Source organism: Geotrypetes seraphini, chromosome 10, assembly GCF_902459505.1.
Source record: "Geotrypetes seraphini chromosome 10, aGeoSer1.1, whole genome shotgun sequence".
Classification (NCBI taxonomy): Eukaryota; Metazoa; Chordata; class Amphibia; order Gymnophiona; family Dermophiidae; genus Geotrypetes; species Geotrypetes seraphini.
The window spans coordinates 45,957,835-45,974,863 of NC_047093.1; the positions used below are offsets into that span (position 1 = coordinate 45,957,835).

Here is a 17,029-nt window from a genome sequence, read left to right on the forward strand (position 1 = left end):
ATATCCTAGGAATAATCTTTGGATTTCCCCAAGCCATCTCAATATTGGCCTAAGGACTTCCAAGCTTTTTTTAAACCCCACTAAGCTAACTGATTTCACCACATTCTCTGGCAACAAATTCCAGAGTTTAATTACATGTTATGTGAAGAAATATTTTCTCCGGTTTGTTTTAAATCTACTACTTAGTAGCTTCATCGTATTCCCCCTAGTTCTAGTATTTTGGGAAAGAGCGAGCAAGCATTTCATTTCTACCTTTTCGACTCCACTCAATATTTTATAGACCTTTATCATATTACCCCTGAGCTGTCTGTTCTCCAAGCTGAAGGGCCCTAGCTGCTATAGTCTTTCCTCATAGGGAAGTCGTCCCAAACTTTTTATCATTTTTGCTGCCCTTCTCTGTACCTTTTCTAATTCTGCTATATCTTTTTTTGAGATACAGCGACCAAAACTGCGTACAGTATTTGAGTTGGGGCCATACCACAGAGCAATACAAGGGCATTATAACATTTTCATCTTTATTTTCCATTCCTTTCCAAATAATTCCTAACATTCTATTTGCTTTCTTAGCCGCCACCGCACATTGAGCTGAGGGTTTCAACGTATCCTTAACAATGACACATATATCCTTTTCCTGGACAGTGACTCCTAACATAGAACCCAGCATTATGTAGCTATAGTTCGAGTTCCTCTTTCCCACATGCATCACTTTGCATGTACTTCCATTAAACATCATCTGCCATTTTGATGTCCAGTCTTCCAGTCTCACAAGGTTCTCTTACAATTTTTCAGAATCCTCTTGTGATTTAACAACTTTGAATAACTTTGAATACATTTAATTATCTCACTATCTCTAGATCATTGATAAATATGTTAAAAAGCAGCAGTCCCAGCACAGACCCTTGGGGAACCCCCACTATTTACCCTTCTCCATTGAGAATATTGACCATTTAAACCCACTCTCTGTTTTCTGTCTTTCAATCAGTTCTTAATCCATAATAGGACATTACCTCCTAAACCATGACTTTCTAATTTCCTCAGAAGTCTTTCATGAGGTACTTTGTCAAATGCCTTTCGAAAATCCAAATGTACAATACCACCTTTATACACATGTTCATTCACCCCTTCACCCCTGCACTAAAGTTGGGCCTCACCAATCAGGAGCTGCACGTCAAAGCTGCTCCTGATTGGTGAGGCCTGACTTTAGTGCAGGAAGAGGCGGTCGGAGCATACCGCGAGTGATTTCCTTCACTCACTGGCGCTCTGGCTGCTCTCTCCTGCCTCTCCGGCTGCCCTCTCCTGTCTCCCCCACTGAAAACCATATTTGTGGTTTGTCAAGATTCGCAGGGGAGTACTGAATATCACTGATTGGAATAGCATCATAATAGATTTTGCATAGTGATATGTATCACTAATCAGAACATCAATAAAACAGGCACTGTTTGAAATGATATGAACATATGAACTCCACAATGCTAAAATATCTGCCATGACCTCTCGCAGCTTCTACATTTTCTGTAGTACTGCGAACTGCCATGAGAAGTCACAGCAGCAATTTTGGAAGGCAGTTGCAAGGAGGCAGGAGCGAGAAAGCTGCGCTTCTGGCACAAAGACCCCTGCCAGACCATCAGGTACCTCGGTAGCCTGGGAGGGGAATTGTGGGGTTGGGAGGGAAATTAAAGGGTCGGGGCCTAGAGAGGGGCAAGACCCTTAGCTATGGGTTGGGGGGAGGGGGAGGGAGTGGGGAGGGAGAGATTAGAAGTGCAGACTAGAGAATGACATGGGGAAAAAATTTTCCACACCCCCACAGGAACTCAATGTCCCCGTCCTGTCCCCGTGAGTTTTGTTGCTGTCCCTGTCCCATTCCTGTAAGCTCTGCCTTAACTGCACAAGCCTCAGACACTTATGATTTTAAAGTGTTTGAGGCTTGTGCAGATGAGGATGGAGCAGGCAGGAATGGGGAAGGGGCTGGAAAAGAACTTGCCGGGATGGGACGGGAAAATCAGTTCCTGTGGGGATGGGGAAAAATTTGTCCCCGTGTCATTCTCTAGTGCAGGCATCTGCAAGGGCTTGGATGGGAGAGAAGCTACATCTTGTGTACGGCAGACAGACTGTAAGAATGATATCTGTTGTAACTTACCAGGCGGTTAGCCAGAGAGATAGTACGTTCTGTGGCCTCTGCTTCTTGCTGACATTTTAGCTTATCTGCCGTGGCCTTCTCAAACTTTGCAGTTAGCTTTGCCAGGTTCTCGTTTAAATGCTGCATAAGGAAAAAGAGCAATGCTTATAAAAAATGCAACCAAACCACTTCATACTGCATCAAATGATATTGTGAAAAAAAATGTTTTCACTGTGCTAGCCGCAATCTTCTGTTTGAAGGAGGGGACAAAGTTTAGAAACCTCTAAAGTCCTCTTGCCTTCTTCCTTGCTTATATGGCAGAGACCTCTAGTAGCACTGCTAAAGCACTGTATTGTGGCCTGTTTATATTCTTGCAGTTTCCAGAACTAGAACAGGCGAGGGCTCTCCTGACTAGTGAAGTAATAGAAAGACGAGAGCTCTCATGGAGGGAAACAAACTGAAATAAATTCCTAGCCCAAAAAGGTGTTACCTGACTTTGGCTGGCCAAGCCAATGTACAATTAAGGTCTGGGATTGCCTAAACCGGCAACCCCTGGAGGAGAGGGAGTGTTTGACTAAATATGCTAATGCACTATTGCTGAACAACAATAACACAAAAAAGATGCACAGGAGATATCTAAACCAACTTCCAGTTGCATATACTTTTATTAGCAGTTTTTCAAAAGTCCAAAAGCAAGTCCTTCATATGCAAAATAAATATGGTCCCGACTAGGATCCAAGGTTGGGCGACAGCGTCACTTTTGGCGCTTCTTGCTTGAGCAGAGACGCCAACACGCCACAGGGTATAATTTGCAGGAAAGCTCAAAACCTCTGCACTTCATCTGGGTTATATAGCGTTGTTCATCCTCCCGGCAGATAAGTCCTTTAAACGCTGTGGTCAAAACTTGGATCCTGGTCGGGACCATATTTATTTTGCATATCAAGGACTTGCTGTTGGACTTTTGAAAAACTGCTAATAAAAGTACAGCACTCGTATATCAAACAAATTTCCCCATAGGAAATAATAGAAACTTGGACGATTCGTTCCACAACCCAAAAACTTTAGTACAAAATACTATACATACTTGTATTGTAAGACCTCGCTCATTTAGAAGTTACTACACTTCTGCCGCGTCAGAGAGAGAAGAACCATCTGCTCAGTTGTGATGTGTGTATACTGTACATACTTGTACTGCAAGACATTGCTTGTATATCAAAACACTTGCAAACCAAGTTACTTGCAATCCAAGGTTTTACTGGATATGTAACTGGAAGTTGGTTTAGACATCTCCTGTGCCTCTTTTTTCTGTTGTTCTGTTTTTACCCTGAGGCTTGGTACCTTCTTTTCTTTCCTTTTTAGTGCACTGTTGCTAGGAGAGGAGAAAAAAAAATAGTAAGCATCTCAAACAGAAAGGAACAGCAGAGGGACCTGATCCTGGAAAAGGATACAAAAGATATCCCCCCTGGATCTGTGAAAAGGAAGACCAGGATCTGCAAGTACCTGTGACCACATCTGAGTTCAGACTAGGTCTATAAGGTATTCTGGGGAAAAAGAGTCAAAGAGGAGGGGTTCTACATCTAAAAGGGAGAGCCCAAGCATAACCTAAGTTGGCTTAAATAATTTTTCTACTCGGTCAATATTTGATTTGTATCAACAACTCTAAGATTTCAGTACACACTTGGTCACTGGCCTGGACTAATTAATTGGAGAAAGAAGATATGGAGAGAATAGATTTTGGTGCCAATATTTTCCCCGTTTAGTAATCCAAACCTGAACCCAGAACAAATTCACAGGAAGTCAAATCTGCAAGGCAGTGTTATCTCCCTGACACTGTGCCCCTGTCTGTCATAGAGGACAAAAATAGCAGCAGTAAGGGACCTCAATCTGGTAGCAGTTACATATGTTAATTTTCCCCTATTTTAAGTATCAGTCACCACAATAAAACTCTTTTGTATAGGACCTCTGAGGCTAACCTCATTCCCTAGTGAGGGGCCAACCACATAGACAAGTGGTAAAAACATAACTTTCTATCAAGATTTTGTCATTTAATATAAAAATGTCTTTTTGGAGATCATGGCTCTCATTTTAGAAGCTCTGAGTTTTGGACACATTAGCATGCAAATCATATGCATGCTATTCGTGTGGAGCAGCAGTGGTAAAAGAGGGGGAGGAACCATGTCTGGTGCCTGCTCAGAAGAGCAATCATTAGGTACAGCTCTTTCCCTCTGCTCAGCCACAATCAGCTGAGAGCTGGCAGAGGAGAGTGGCGGCTGCATGCTTAGTTGAATCGGGGTTTCCCCTGCCAGCTCCTGCTTAAGAGCCAGCAAAGGAATCCCCAATCAACTGAGGGGTTGTTTTTTGGTGTTTTTTAAAATGGGCACAGCTGTTGTGCATGCACAACACATGTGCCCATTAAAAAAAAAAATTGACCCAAACCACCCAACAAACCAGTGTCGGGCAAGAGGGCATCCGGATTTTAAGAATCTAAAATCTGGCAACCCTAGCCAAGGCAGGAGGGAGTGGGCATCCCTTCTGCCAAAGTTTTCTGCAAAATGGAACATATGGCTGAGTGGGGTGGGGGTCCAGTGGACCACCAGATGGGGTTTTGTGTGTTTTTTTAATGTCCTGGCATTGGGAGAGAGGGGGCAGTCTGATCAGGTCTGCCAGAATACCGCAAGGACCATTTTTGGATGGAGAATGCTGCTCTCACTCAAAGATGAGAATAAAAAATTATTTCCCTTATTTATAGCACACTTTGTATATGTCAGAACGTGTTGCAATCACTGGGGTGGAAACTGATCATATGAGCTAAAGTATTTTACTTCTAAGAGAAAAAATGATTTGCAGCAGGTCTGTGCAGACAAAAAATCGGATATTCTGGTGTTTTTCACTTTTCTGAACCACACAGGTTTTTTCTTGTAATTAATATTTTACTGTAAGACTTGAGTGCCATTTCTAAGAGAGTAAATTGTAGTCATGGGGATTCTTTCTCACTCTTGTCTTCAGCTCTCTCTCAGTTGCCATCCACAAACCAAATCAATGTCTCTGAAGAAAATGAGAGAACCCTAAAGTCTGAAAAGGAGAAAGTGCAATCTATGTAGTGTGAACTAACAGTGGGGGCACAGTCCTGCAGTGTGAAATGATAGCAGGTACCATCAGTGGCGTAGCGAGGGAGGTTGGCGCCCGGGATGATAACACCCAGAATCACTTTACTGTATGATCCCCACTCTTCTCCGCCGCTGTGCTGCTTGGATGCCTATCCCCCCCCAAAAAAGGGGTTTCCCCGCCCTCCTCTTGAAATGTTCACTTGGTGCGTGCAGCATCTTCCAAGTGCTGCTCGCACTGACTAGGAAGTGATGTCTGAAGGGAGCCGAGACCAGTGCGAGCAGCAAGTGGTAGGTGCTGCTTCCATGGGCGAACATTTTAAAGAGGTATACAGGTGGGCAGAGAGGAGGAGAAGTGCTAGTGCCCCTGCCCCACAAAGATGGTGCCTGGAGCAGTCTCCCCCCACCCTCCTTTACTGCACCACTGGGTACAATCCTTGCAGCATAGATGTCTTAAGGGGTGACCAAAAAGGCAGACTCAAGGTGTCAAAGCCTGTCTCACTTGCCCATCCTTTCATTGTGGTGGGAGCATGTTCCTTTCTTCCTACCACTGTGCTGTTTTTCTTCATGCTCTGCTGTGGGTGGAGCATTAGATTTGAAAGGTAAAACATGGTACTTCCTGTTGTCTATGAAAAAAACAGGAAGTGCCTCGTTCCATGTCAAACCCAGAGCCGGTTTTGGACATGGTGGGGCCAGTGGCTTAGCGGGGGGGGGGGGGGGGAGAGACACCTGGGGCGGTGGCACCCCTCCCCCCCTCATCTCTGCCCCCTCCCGCTCCTTCCACGATCCCCCCCTGCTACAGGTGTGCATCCTTCTCTTCCCCTGTACCTCTAGTTGTTCACTGCTGTGAGTAACAAGAACTTCAACGTGCTCCTCATGACCCTGTTGTCTTTCCCACTGATGTCACTTCCTATGCACGGCACCCGGAAGTGATGTCAGCAGGAGAGATGATACGGTTGCGAGGAGCACGTTGAAGTTCTTCTTGCTCACGGTGGTGAAAAACTCGAGATAGGGGGAAGGAAAGGAGGGTGAATGCATGGTGAGGGGAGGAGGCAGGGCGGAGAGTATGTTTACTTGTCAATAAAATAAAATTAATTATTTCTCTTTACAGTATTTAGCCAATGGCTCCCAAACATCCATAAAATTCTTAAATCGTCCCTGTTGTACGGCCATGCAACGCTCCATTTTATATGTATCACACAGGGATTCCCACCAGAATGTGTAGTTCAACCTATCCCAGTTTTTCCAATTTCTTAATCTTGCTGCATGGCAACCCCTGTCATTACTAATAGAAGCTTGTTAGTTCTCATTGATAATTGGCTTTTAGCTCAGTGGACTTCTTGAATATCAAACACATTCTAAATGATCAGAAATGTGATACAATTACAAGAAAGGTTTCTGTAGGTAGCACTATATCATTCATCATTCTTTGTACTTACAGTGATTTTGGCTTTGATATGCATCAGTTTCTCTTGGGCTGAAGCCAGGTCTGCATTGGCTTTGTTAAGTGCCTGGCGCTTGGGCTCCACATCACAGTAGACCTCATAGAACTTTACAATATTGATAACCCAGGAGCACAGCCCAGATGCAGCGTATGACTTAGATGACACAAATTCAGGATTGAACTCAGGGTCCTGTAGGTATGGCTGAATAGCTTTGATGCAGTTCTCGTGAATATTTTCCTTATTGAAATTCAACAAGGAGTCCAGAAAACCATCAACTTTGCCCATCATGACTCTGGCAGCCTTCCAGCTCCTGTCCTTCGGAACTTTGCCAGCTGCGGCAGTAAGCACCATGACTGCGGCAGTCACATTACTGACAGCTGAAGGAGGGGCACCAAATGACTTCAGCTCTGTTAGATTGTTCTGTAAAGTAAAAACAAGGCATTAAGGGAAAACAAAGACAGTATTCTTATTTTCAACCTGAGAAAATATGACTCAGTCACAACCTTCATCAAATAAATGCACTGGCTACCCATCCCATCATGAATAACATTCAAAATATCTTGCATCATTCACCGCATACTTTATGGAAACTCTGCGGCCCCACTCATCGAACTCTTCTCAATAGCATGGTCTACTTCCCATAGAACCCTCAACCGGATGCTACTAAATCTCCCATCCACTAAAGATCTTCACTATAAACGAGTTTTCCACTCCATGCTTACCTTCCTAGGAGTCAAAATTTGGAATGGCCTTACAGAAAAGACCAGAACTGAACCTTGCCACATCATCTTCCGAAGAAAACTGAAAACCCATCTGTTTGATACTTAATCTCCTTTACCCTTTCTTCTCTCCCTCTCCCTTCCTCCTCTCTCCCTTCTTTTTCTCTCCCCTTCCTCTCCCTCTTACCTATCCACCTCCTCTCTCTCCCCTCTTACCTCTCTTTACAGTTGCCTTGAGTCTATATAGGCATGAGTGATGCACATATAGAAGATTAGATTAAATTATTCTTTCCTTTATATGTATGCACTAATGGAACTGAGTGCTAAAACCATCAATTCATAAAGTAGCCTCCAAGGTGATGAGTGGAACTTTAATCTTTATCAGTAGTTCTCTGCATAAGCACAGTGTAGCACTATTCCTTAATGAGTGTCATTTAATGACTTGTTGACTTGTAAATCTGGAGGATCTTCAACCCCATCCTCCAGAATACTCAGCCATGTGCTGTGCGATTTTAACAGAAGCACACCTATTCCATACTATACAACCTTGACTTAGGCGTTTTTTTCCTTCAAACCCTGCTCTAGCATTCTGAGAGCCAACATCCTGCTGCTGTACAAGATACAGGACCACAAATGCAAGAACACAAAGGGGCCCATTTACTAAAGTACTTGAGGAAGTTAACAAGTGAATTAGTACATGTTAACAGCTACCGCAAAAGCATAGCAATTGTTACTGCATATACATCAATCCAATCCAATCTTTGGTTTTATATGCCGATTCATCCCTGCAACAGGGCTCGACTCGGTTGGCAATTATTCACTATACAAATGATGAATCGGGCAAGACCTTGGCTTATATAATCATTAGTTTAAAGTAGAGGAATCTGTATTTGCGCAGTTAGCAAGGGTCCCCTTAGAGCCTCTGTGGGATCTGCAAGTGAAGCAGTAGGCACATCCCTCAATTGTGGCCATGTTAAATCTGCCCTTAACACATGTTAATTTTTTTTGCATGAGAAACAGAGAAACATATTGCAATTACTATGTTTTTTATCCAACACATTTTAAAAAGAGGGCCCCTGTCACAATCCGTCCCCAGTGGCTCCGCTCATTCCAGAGCTGCCAGTGGCTAAACCTTATCCAGCCACTCAGCGAGCTAACCACGGGGATAGGATTGTGACTAGTCCCAGGAAAAAAGGTACATTTCCCTTTAACTGGAAGCAGGCTGAACTGCAGGGAGTAGAGGAAGGAGAGCAGAACAGCTCAGAAGAGCCTGAGAGGGACCTCCCTCCTCCTGTTCACTCCCAGCTGAGGCCCATGGTGAGAAATGTAAAACAAGCTAAGCAATCAAGGCAGGTAACTCCTCCCCCTCAGAGAGCAGGGTGTGTTCGTTTGAACAATATAGAGGCTGCTCTGAGGAGAGGAAAGTTAGTTGGCCCTGAGCCAGCTCAGGGAAGGGTCTCTCCTGACTATATTCCTGACTGTGAGGATGTGACCATGATGGAAACTGACACTGACCTTGTTGCCAACCAGCCAGCCCCACCTGAACCCATGGAATGGGTAGAGAGCCTTGGACTGCCTGAAGATACGCTCATGCAATAAAGATAAGTGGCAGGTCTGAAGGTTTGGAGCCTTTCTCTGTTTATTAGAACACTGTTGTGCAGTTGTGCTGTGTGTGAGAAAGTGCAGGGACTTGTGCTGAAAAAAAAAAACGTTTATTTTTGTATTGTTGTTTTGTAACTCAAGTGGCCTGAATTGGGGATGCATTTCGGTGACTGTGAGGGAAGTAAATGTCATAACTTTTGGGGAGAATTCACTTAAGATCCAGGTCGGGATAGTGGGGCCATTATTGGCATTCTGATACTTCAGAAAAGTAATAAGTGAATTCCTTTACTCCCCTCCCCCACCAACAGTTTCTCTGTTGGATTCAGCCCAGCTTTAAACTTGCTGAGCTTAGAGGCCCAGAACTTGAGTGAGAGTGTGTAAGGTTGCTTTATCTTCCCTAAGGTAAAGACAAGCCCACTACAGTTCTGTTTGCTATTTTTTGGAGGTAAATGATACTTACCTTAATTGCCTGATTGAAGGTAGCAGTGGCAACCCATTCCAGTGGGTCCACTCCAGACGTTATTTTTGGTTATCTGTGTGCAGCATTCTATTTGGACTTTGGGGTTTTTTTTTTATGAATGCTTAAGGGAGACGTTGCTCCCAACTTCGTTTCAAGGAATAAAGGGACTTTGAACAAGTGAACTGATTTGTTTATTTTTGCTATTTTGCTTCCTGACAAGAAAAGATATTCCAGCAGGACTTCCTTCCTTCATCGGAAGCACGTCGGAGTTGCGCTCGGGTGAGCAGAGGCCGGGTTACGGCAAATACAGGTACCGGCTCTGTCACATATGGTGTCAGAAGTGGGATGAGCGCCTCCTGCTGGACATTGTGAGAATTGGAAAAAAAAAAAATATATTTTTTTTTTTTTTTGGAAAAAAAAAAAAGTTTTGGACTTGTGAATAATTTGTTGTTTTAGCTTGTTATTTTAGTTTGTTGTATTGGTTCCAGTCTGAGCGGAGCGGAGTTCCAGAAGTCTTCCGACCGGGGTGCAGAGGAAGCAAGTGGCTTGGCTGACCCAGCTGCACCAGTGAGGAGCCAGAGTCGGAGGAGGCTGAGGATCGATATAAGAGGACAGAAACGCAGCTATACGACTGGGGGCCAAGGAGGCCTACAAACAAAAGGCAAAGACTCACCTTGTGCTCTGGTAAGAGGCTTGACCAGGGGGGTGAGGGAGTTTGACTACACTCATATAGTGGTACCGCACTTGGGTTGGTCTCTCTCGCTTTGTTTCTTGTAGGTTAATCGTCAAGATGGACCAACAACAGCTGATAGCGTTCTTGACGGCGGAACGCCAGAAGCAAAGCGAGGACTTACAAGCAGTGCTAAAGACCAACCAGGAGTTATGGTACCGGTCTCAGGAATTATCTCGGCGGCAACACGACGAGATGGTGCTAGCGATGGGGGAGCAAACGCAAGTACTGTCTAGAATTTTGCAGAACCCATCGACGTCGGCAGGCAGTGAGCCTGGACACAGTAATTTGCCACAACCCTCAGGAGCAGCTAACCCTCTAGCCACGCTAAATCTGTGTAAGATCACACCAGCGGATGCGCCGGATGAATTCCTATCCGCGTTCGAGAGGGTAGCTACTGCTGCTGGTTGGCCTCAGGGTCAGTGGGCTGTAAGGCTACTCCCATGCCTTGCAGGAGAAACCCTGTCTGCTTATCAGACACTAGCCCCTGAGGTGGCTAACAATTATCAAGCTGTAAAGACACATATATTGGAGTACTTAGGCTACACTCAAGAGCATTACCGCCAGCGGTTTAGAGCAACCCTTATGCAGGATAAGGAAAGGCCTAAGGCACTTGCTCAAAAACTGTCTAAGTTGGCTGAGAGGTGGCTTAGTCCATGGCTTGGGGATGCCCGGGCCATTGTATTAGAGGTGATCAGGGAGCAGTTTCTGCAATCCGCTCCCAAGAATTTGAGGGGCTGGGTGCAGAAACAGGGCTGCAAAACCTTAGCCCAGACCTTAGAGGTAGCGGAAGCCTATTTGGACGCCCAAGGCGCCTATGAGGAGGGAAAGACAACCACCCTACTAGGCCTGGGAAAAGCTAAGGACAGCCGAGGTCAGGACCCACCTAGGAAACCTACAGGGTACCCTAGGGCGAAGGAGCCTGTCCCTGAGAAAACCCAGAGGTGCTATCGTTGTGGGAAAATAGGGCATACCCAGAGGTACTGTAGGGTAACGAGGGATCTGATAATAACTCAGAGGCCTGGGGCCCCGATTCCCGAAGAATATCAAGTCATAGTCTCAGTAGCCAACAGGGAGGTCCCGGCTCTGGTCGATACGGGGGCTGAGCAGTCGGTCGTATCAGAGCAACTATGGGATGAATTGGGCTCAGATCAGGAGCTGGGGGTGAAGCAAGTACCCATCACCTGTATACACGGAGAAACACAGGAATACCCCCTTAGAGACCTGACCATTCAACATAGGGAAAAAAAAACCCGAATATCAGTGGCAGTTTTAAAGACAACACCTTACCCATTAATCCTGGGAAGAGATTGGCTGAATCAGGCGCAGATAGGAGTGCCGGAGAGGAAGGGGATGTTGAGTAAATGTGTGTTGGGTAGTCGGGTTGAGGAGAGCTTAGTCGGGCCCCGGGAGGGAAGACGACGGGCTAAGGGGTTAAAACCTAAATATGGGAAGCCTACAATTCGGTGGGCCCCGCTGTCAGATAGGGCCATAGCACCCACGCGGGTTTACGCTAAGGCTGCAGGCTATGACCTATATGCCGCCTGTGAACAAACTATCCCTGCTAAGGGAAGGTCCCTGATAAACACAGATATACAAGTATCTCCCCCGCCAGGTGCCTATCTACGGATAGCTCCAAGGTCAGGATTGGCGTTAAAGCAGTCAATCGATGTGGCCGCTGGGGTCATCGACCCAGATTTTAGGGGCAATGTCGCGGTACTCCTGGTCAATCAGGGTGATAGCGAGTACAAAGTGCAAATCGGGGATCGTATAGCCCAGCTTATTTGCGAGAGAATTTGGCACCCCAACCTGGTACAGTGGACCCGTCTCCCGGACACCAGCAGAGGAGAGCAAGGGTTCGGGTCCACCGGGGTAGGAACTATAGAAAGTAGGTCTCGCCCTGAATTAGGATCGGAGCTGAGAGGGAATATAGAAGCCGCTAAAGTAGCCGCACTAGACGCAGAGATACTGAAACTGAGAGAAGAGTTGACACTAGCACGAAAGGATTGGGAAGCTAACCTAAGAACCCAAACCGAAGCCAAGTTCCAAGCTTGGAAGGATCCCCTAGACCGGGATAATCAACGGTCCAGGGAGGAAATAACTGCCCAGTGTCAGCGGGAGTCAGGGAAGCTGACTGACCTTATGGCGCAAATTACGGACCAACTGAAGGTAGTACAGGGGCAAATAAGGGAAAATGAAGTCCAACAGCAAGCGATCCAACGTAGCGTTGTAGAAATAAAGAACACTTGCGGAGAACTAACAAACCAAACTGGGAAAGCAGAAAGTTGGGTAACTAAACAACGGGCACAGGAAGAGCAACTGGAACAACACGCCCAGCATTTTGAAAAGGTGCTGGATACCTTTAGGGGAATAGAACAGGACCTGGAGGAAGTGAGGGTTCAGATTGCCCAAGTAAAAAAGGAAGACTTAGGGGATATCACACAGGTGGTAGCTGCCCTTGCCCAGAGAGTAGAAGGGTTGGAAAGTCCTCAGGATCAAGATACAGGGGCCTTAGCAGGGCCTTATGAGACACCCCTGTTGAGATGGCCGGAAGATTTTGAGGACTCTGATCCACCACCCCTAAATCAAGGGAGAAGGGCAAATAGGCCCCGGAAACGATATTGAGCATCGCCCTGGCAAGTTAAGTGTGAATGTGGACACTCGGTCTCGTATGCAAGAGGATAGTGAGTTGCCCCGGGAAAATAGGGACAATCAATCCTTAAGGGTGAGGGTATGTCACAATCCGTCCCCAGTGGCTCCGCTCATTCCAGAGCTGCCAGTGGCTAAACCTTATCCAGCCACTCAGCGAGCTAACCACGGGGATAGGATTGTGACTAGTCCCAGGAAAAAAGGTACATTTCCCTTTAACTGGAAGCAGGCTGAACTGCAGGGAGTAGAGGAAGGAGAGCAGAACAGCTCAGAAGAGCCTGAGAGGGACCTCCCTCCTCCTGTTCACTCCCAGCTGAGGCCCATGGTGAGAAATGTAAAACAAGCTAAGCAATCAAGGCAGGTAACTCCTCCCCCTCAGAGAGCAGGGTGTGTTCGTTTGAACAATATAGAGGCTGCTCTGAGGAGAGGAAAGTTAGTTGGCCCTGAGCCAGCTCAGGGAAGGGTCTCTCCTGACTATATTCCTGACTGTGAGGATGTGACCATGATGGAAACTGACACTGACCTTGTTGCCAACCAGCCAGCCCCACCTGAACCCATGGAATGGGTAGAGAGCCTTGGACTGCCTGAAGATACGCTCATGCAATAAAGATAAGTGGCAGGTCTGAAGGTTTGGAGCCTTTCTCTGTTTATTAGAACACTGTTGTGCAGTTGTGCTGTGTGTGAGAAAGTGCAGGGACTTGTGCTGAAAAAAAAAACGTTTTTTTTGTATTGTTGTTTTGTAACTCAAGTGGCCTGAATTGGGGATGCATTTCGGTGACTGTGAGGGAAGTAAATGTCATAACTTTTGGGGAGAATTCACTTAAGATCCAGGTCGGGATAGTGGGGCCATTATTGGCATTCTGATACTTCAGAAAAGTAATAAGTGAATTCCTTTACTCCCCTCCCCCACCAACAGTTTCTCTGTTGGATTCAGCCCAGCTTTAAACTTGCTGAGCTTAGAGGCCCAGAACTTGAGTGAGAGTGTGTAAGGTTGCTTTATCTTCCCTAAGGTAAAGACAAGCCCACTACAGTTCTGTTTGCTATTTTTTGGAGGTAAATGATACTTACCTTAATTGCCTGATTGAAGGTAGCAGTGGCAACCCATTCCAGTGGGTCCACTCCAGACGTTATTTTTGGTTATCTGTGTGCAGCATTCTATTTGGACTTTGGGGTTTTTTTTTATGAATGCTTAAGGGAGACGTTGCTCCCAACTTCGTTTCAAGGAATAAAGGGACTTTGAACAAGTGAACTGATTTGTTTATTTTTGCTATTTTGCTTCCTGACAAGAAAAGATATTCCAGCAGGACTTCCTTCCTTCATCGGAAGCACGTCGGAGTTGCGCTCGGGTGAGCAGAGGCCGGGTTACGGCAAATACAGGTACCGGCTCTGTCACACCCCCAAACCTCAGAAATGGAAAACCAGGACTAACTAGGAGAGTCCCTAATAGAATGAAGTTGAGATGAATGCATTTTACTCTTATTTTTACATACAATCGCTTCACAGAATTATGGCATAACCACATGTCAGTTTTTTAAAGATGCCTACTCTGAACCTTCAATATATACCAGTAATGATTAGAAAACTTAAATTATTCCTGACTTGGAAATACTTTGATTTCATTAATAACATGGGAACACTGAGTGGACCATCTGCGTGCAAACTTTTAAATAAACGAACGGAAAACAATATTGTTGAATGGATCCCACACTAAATCATTCAGATAGTACTGTACTTGTAAATGATAACATTTGGACTAAATGAGAAGATATTTTCAAACAATTTTGCAGTTCTTTCAGAGCATTCTATCCTTCAGATTCAAATTAGACTATTGATTGGGCTGGTTACACCCTGAGGTAGCGGAAATGTGAAACGCTGGCCATCGTTGGTGTACCGATCGTGAAGATAAGTTATTTATACACCTTTTCTTCCTCCTTAAACACTGCATTGCACAGAGCTTGCAGACACTCCAGGGGAGGTTTTTTATGCCTATAAGGTTTTTGCCTGGCCACCTTAAATCACTATTGTGAGGTGGGAGGGTTTGTATCTGAGGCTTTTTCCTCCCTTGAGTTTAGGATGTCTTACCTGTGCTTTTGTTGTAGTTTTTCACTGCCTTATTCTGCACTGTCCGTGTGAAAGTGTTGTATATTATCAGTAGTGGATTTTCACTAATTCTGTGTTATTTAGATTAGAAGAGTTTACTTTTGGGCATTGCAGTCTGATTCAAGAATGAACATTTACACTTCTCCCTTCGTATTCGCTGTGATAGGGGATTAACAGAACCCAAAATACTGAAAAACTGCGAATAACTTTTTAATATGTTATTTGCTGTTTTCTATTAAAAACCATCGTGAATATGGTGAAACCACGAATAACATGGTGGGAGACCTGGCCTGTTTCTGAAGGAGAGGCAAAACACAGTGAACAAAGTGCTGGGAATCAGCAATTTTCTCTATAAATGCTTGAAATCTGCGATTTCTCTATGCAAGCTGATGTAATTTGGGGGGAGGCACTAGCAAGCTAAAAACCGTGAATAATCGGAAATACGAATGCTGAAACTGCGAATACAGAGAGAGAAGTGTACAAATATCAGAATTAAAAGAAAAATGAATAGATGCAGTTGCTTTCACATAAGAATAGCCTTACTGGGTCAGACCAATGGATCACAAAGCCCATTAGCCCGTTCTCACGGTGGCCAATCCAAGTCACTAGTACCTGGCCATAACCCAAGGTGTAGCAATATTCTAGTGATCACTTCCATTTTTCCAGTATTGCATAAGATTTAATTAAAAAGAGAGAGCTAAATGCCTCCTTGGAACAAAAATGCCATGGCTCTAACATTCTCTCTGGGTGATTGCACCTTCACTTAAAACAACCACAGAAAAACTAGTGTGAAATACAGAGAGGATTATCACAGATCTAATACATGTAACTCTGAGCTAGAAAATCTAAGGCGGTCTTTTACTAAGGTGTGCTAGTTGATTTAGTGTGCGCTAAATGCTAACGTGCCAATTATATTCTATGGGCGCTTTAGAATTTAGCGCACTTTAGTAAAAGACCCCTAAGAAAAATCCTAAAAGACCTAAGGTGGCACGTCAAAAGCGCGTCGGTCATTTGCGCGCTGACAATTGCACACCAACATCTGCGCGCAGGACGAAAGTGCGCCGCTAGTTCTGCTGCTTTTATGCCTTACCTTTAGCATTCTGAGGGAGGGTGTGTGGGAGGGGGGAATCCTCCCACTACACTTAAAACTCCCGAACAGCGAGAGAACGGAAGTTTTCGGTGTATGGAGGGGGTTCCCCCTCCCAAACCCCCCCCCCCATGGGAGTGCAAACAGTTATAAGTGTACTGGGGGTTCTGCCCCCCATCTCCCATCAGAACGCTAACAGTAAGGCGTAAAAGTGGCGGAACCAGTGGAGTGCTTTCATCCTGGGCGTAGGTGTCGGCGTGCCAATGTCCTATGCACTTTCGTCGGTGTACCAAGACCTAAAGTCATTACTCTTTGAGCTTGAATTGCTGAAAGCTAAATCCCTATTTGTTTTGTTCTAGATTGCTGGCGAGCAGCTAAGGTGAAGCAAAATTTAAAAATTCAGAAATTTGACGCAAATGGGAGGAGTTGGCCCCACTCCAACCCTGCTGCCTTCATTCAAGGAAGCCATAAAGGCTGTTCTTCATTTGAAGGTGAATCACCCCTTTAGGAGGAAACAATAGATCAGGGGGTTTGTTACTTGTTGTAATGTTTGTTTGTTTGTTTTTGGGGGGGATAAGAGTGCTATGAGAACCTGTTAATATAGGACATTTCGGGTATATTCTTTTTAATTAATTAGATAGACTGTGGTCTTTTCCTTCCTAGGTTAAGTGAGATGGTTTGGATCTCAGTGCTAATAGGATAATGCAATTATTCCATTTTTAAAATATATACAGTATTATGATATTGTAATTATTTATTGAATTGTTATGCTTTGTTATCTATATTATTATGGAGGAAGAGAAGACTGAGCACTCAGATGCAGAAGAGGCTTCCTTCCAATCACTTAAGCATTGAAGGAGGTTAGAAGGACAAGGAAAGGATGCAGAAACTGTTAAAATACATTTACATGGACTACAGGAAAATGACACCATTCTTCCAAAAATACCAGGAGGGACTCAAAAATGAATGTACTTTCAAGGAAAAGGATGGATCTACAGCTTAGACCTACTCTCTAGA

General features: G+C 44.9%; 1 protein-coding gene across 2 annotated transcripts in view; it reads right to left on the minus strand.

Moving 5' to 3' along the window:
* Nucleotides 1-17,029, minus strand: part of DNAH9 (dynein axonemal heavy chain 9) — a 366,622-nt gene that overhangs the window by 154,325 nt on the left and 195,268 nt on the right. For both annotated transcript variants that reach the window (XM_033960210.1, XM_033960209.1), the window contains exons 50-51: nt 6,660-7,085; nt 2,138-2,257 (exon numbers count right to left, since the gene is read on the minus strand). In XM_033960210.1, the coding sequence (XP_033816101.1) occupies nt 2,138-2,257; nt 6,660-7,085 (546 nt within the window). The remainder of the gene's footprint in view (nt 1-2,137; nt 2,258-6,659; nt 7,086-17,029) is intronic.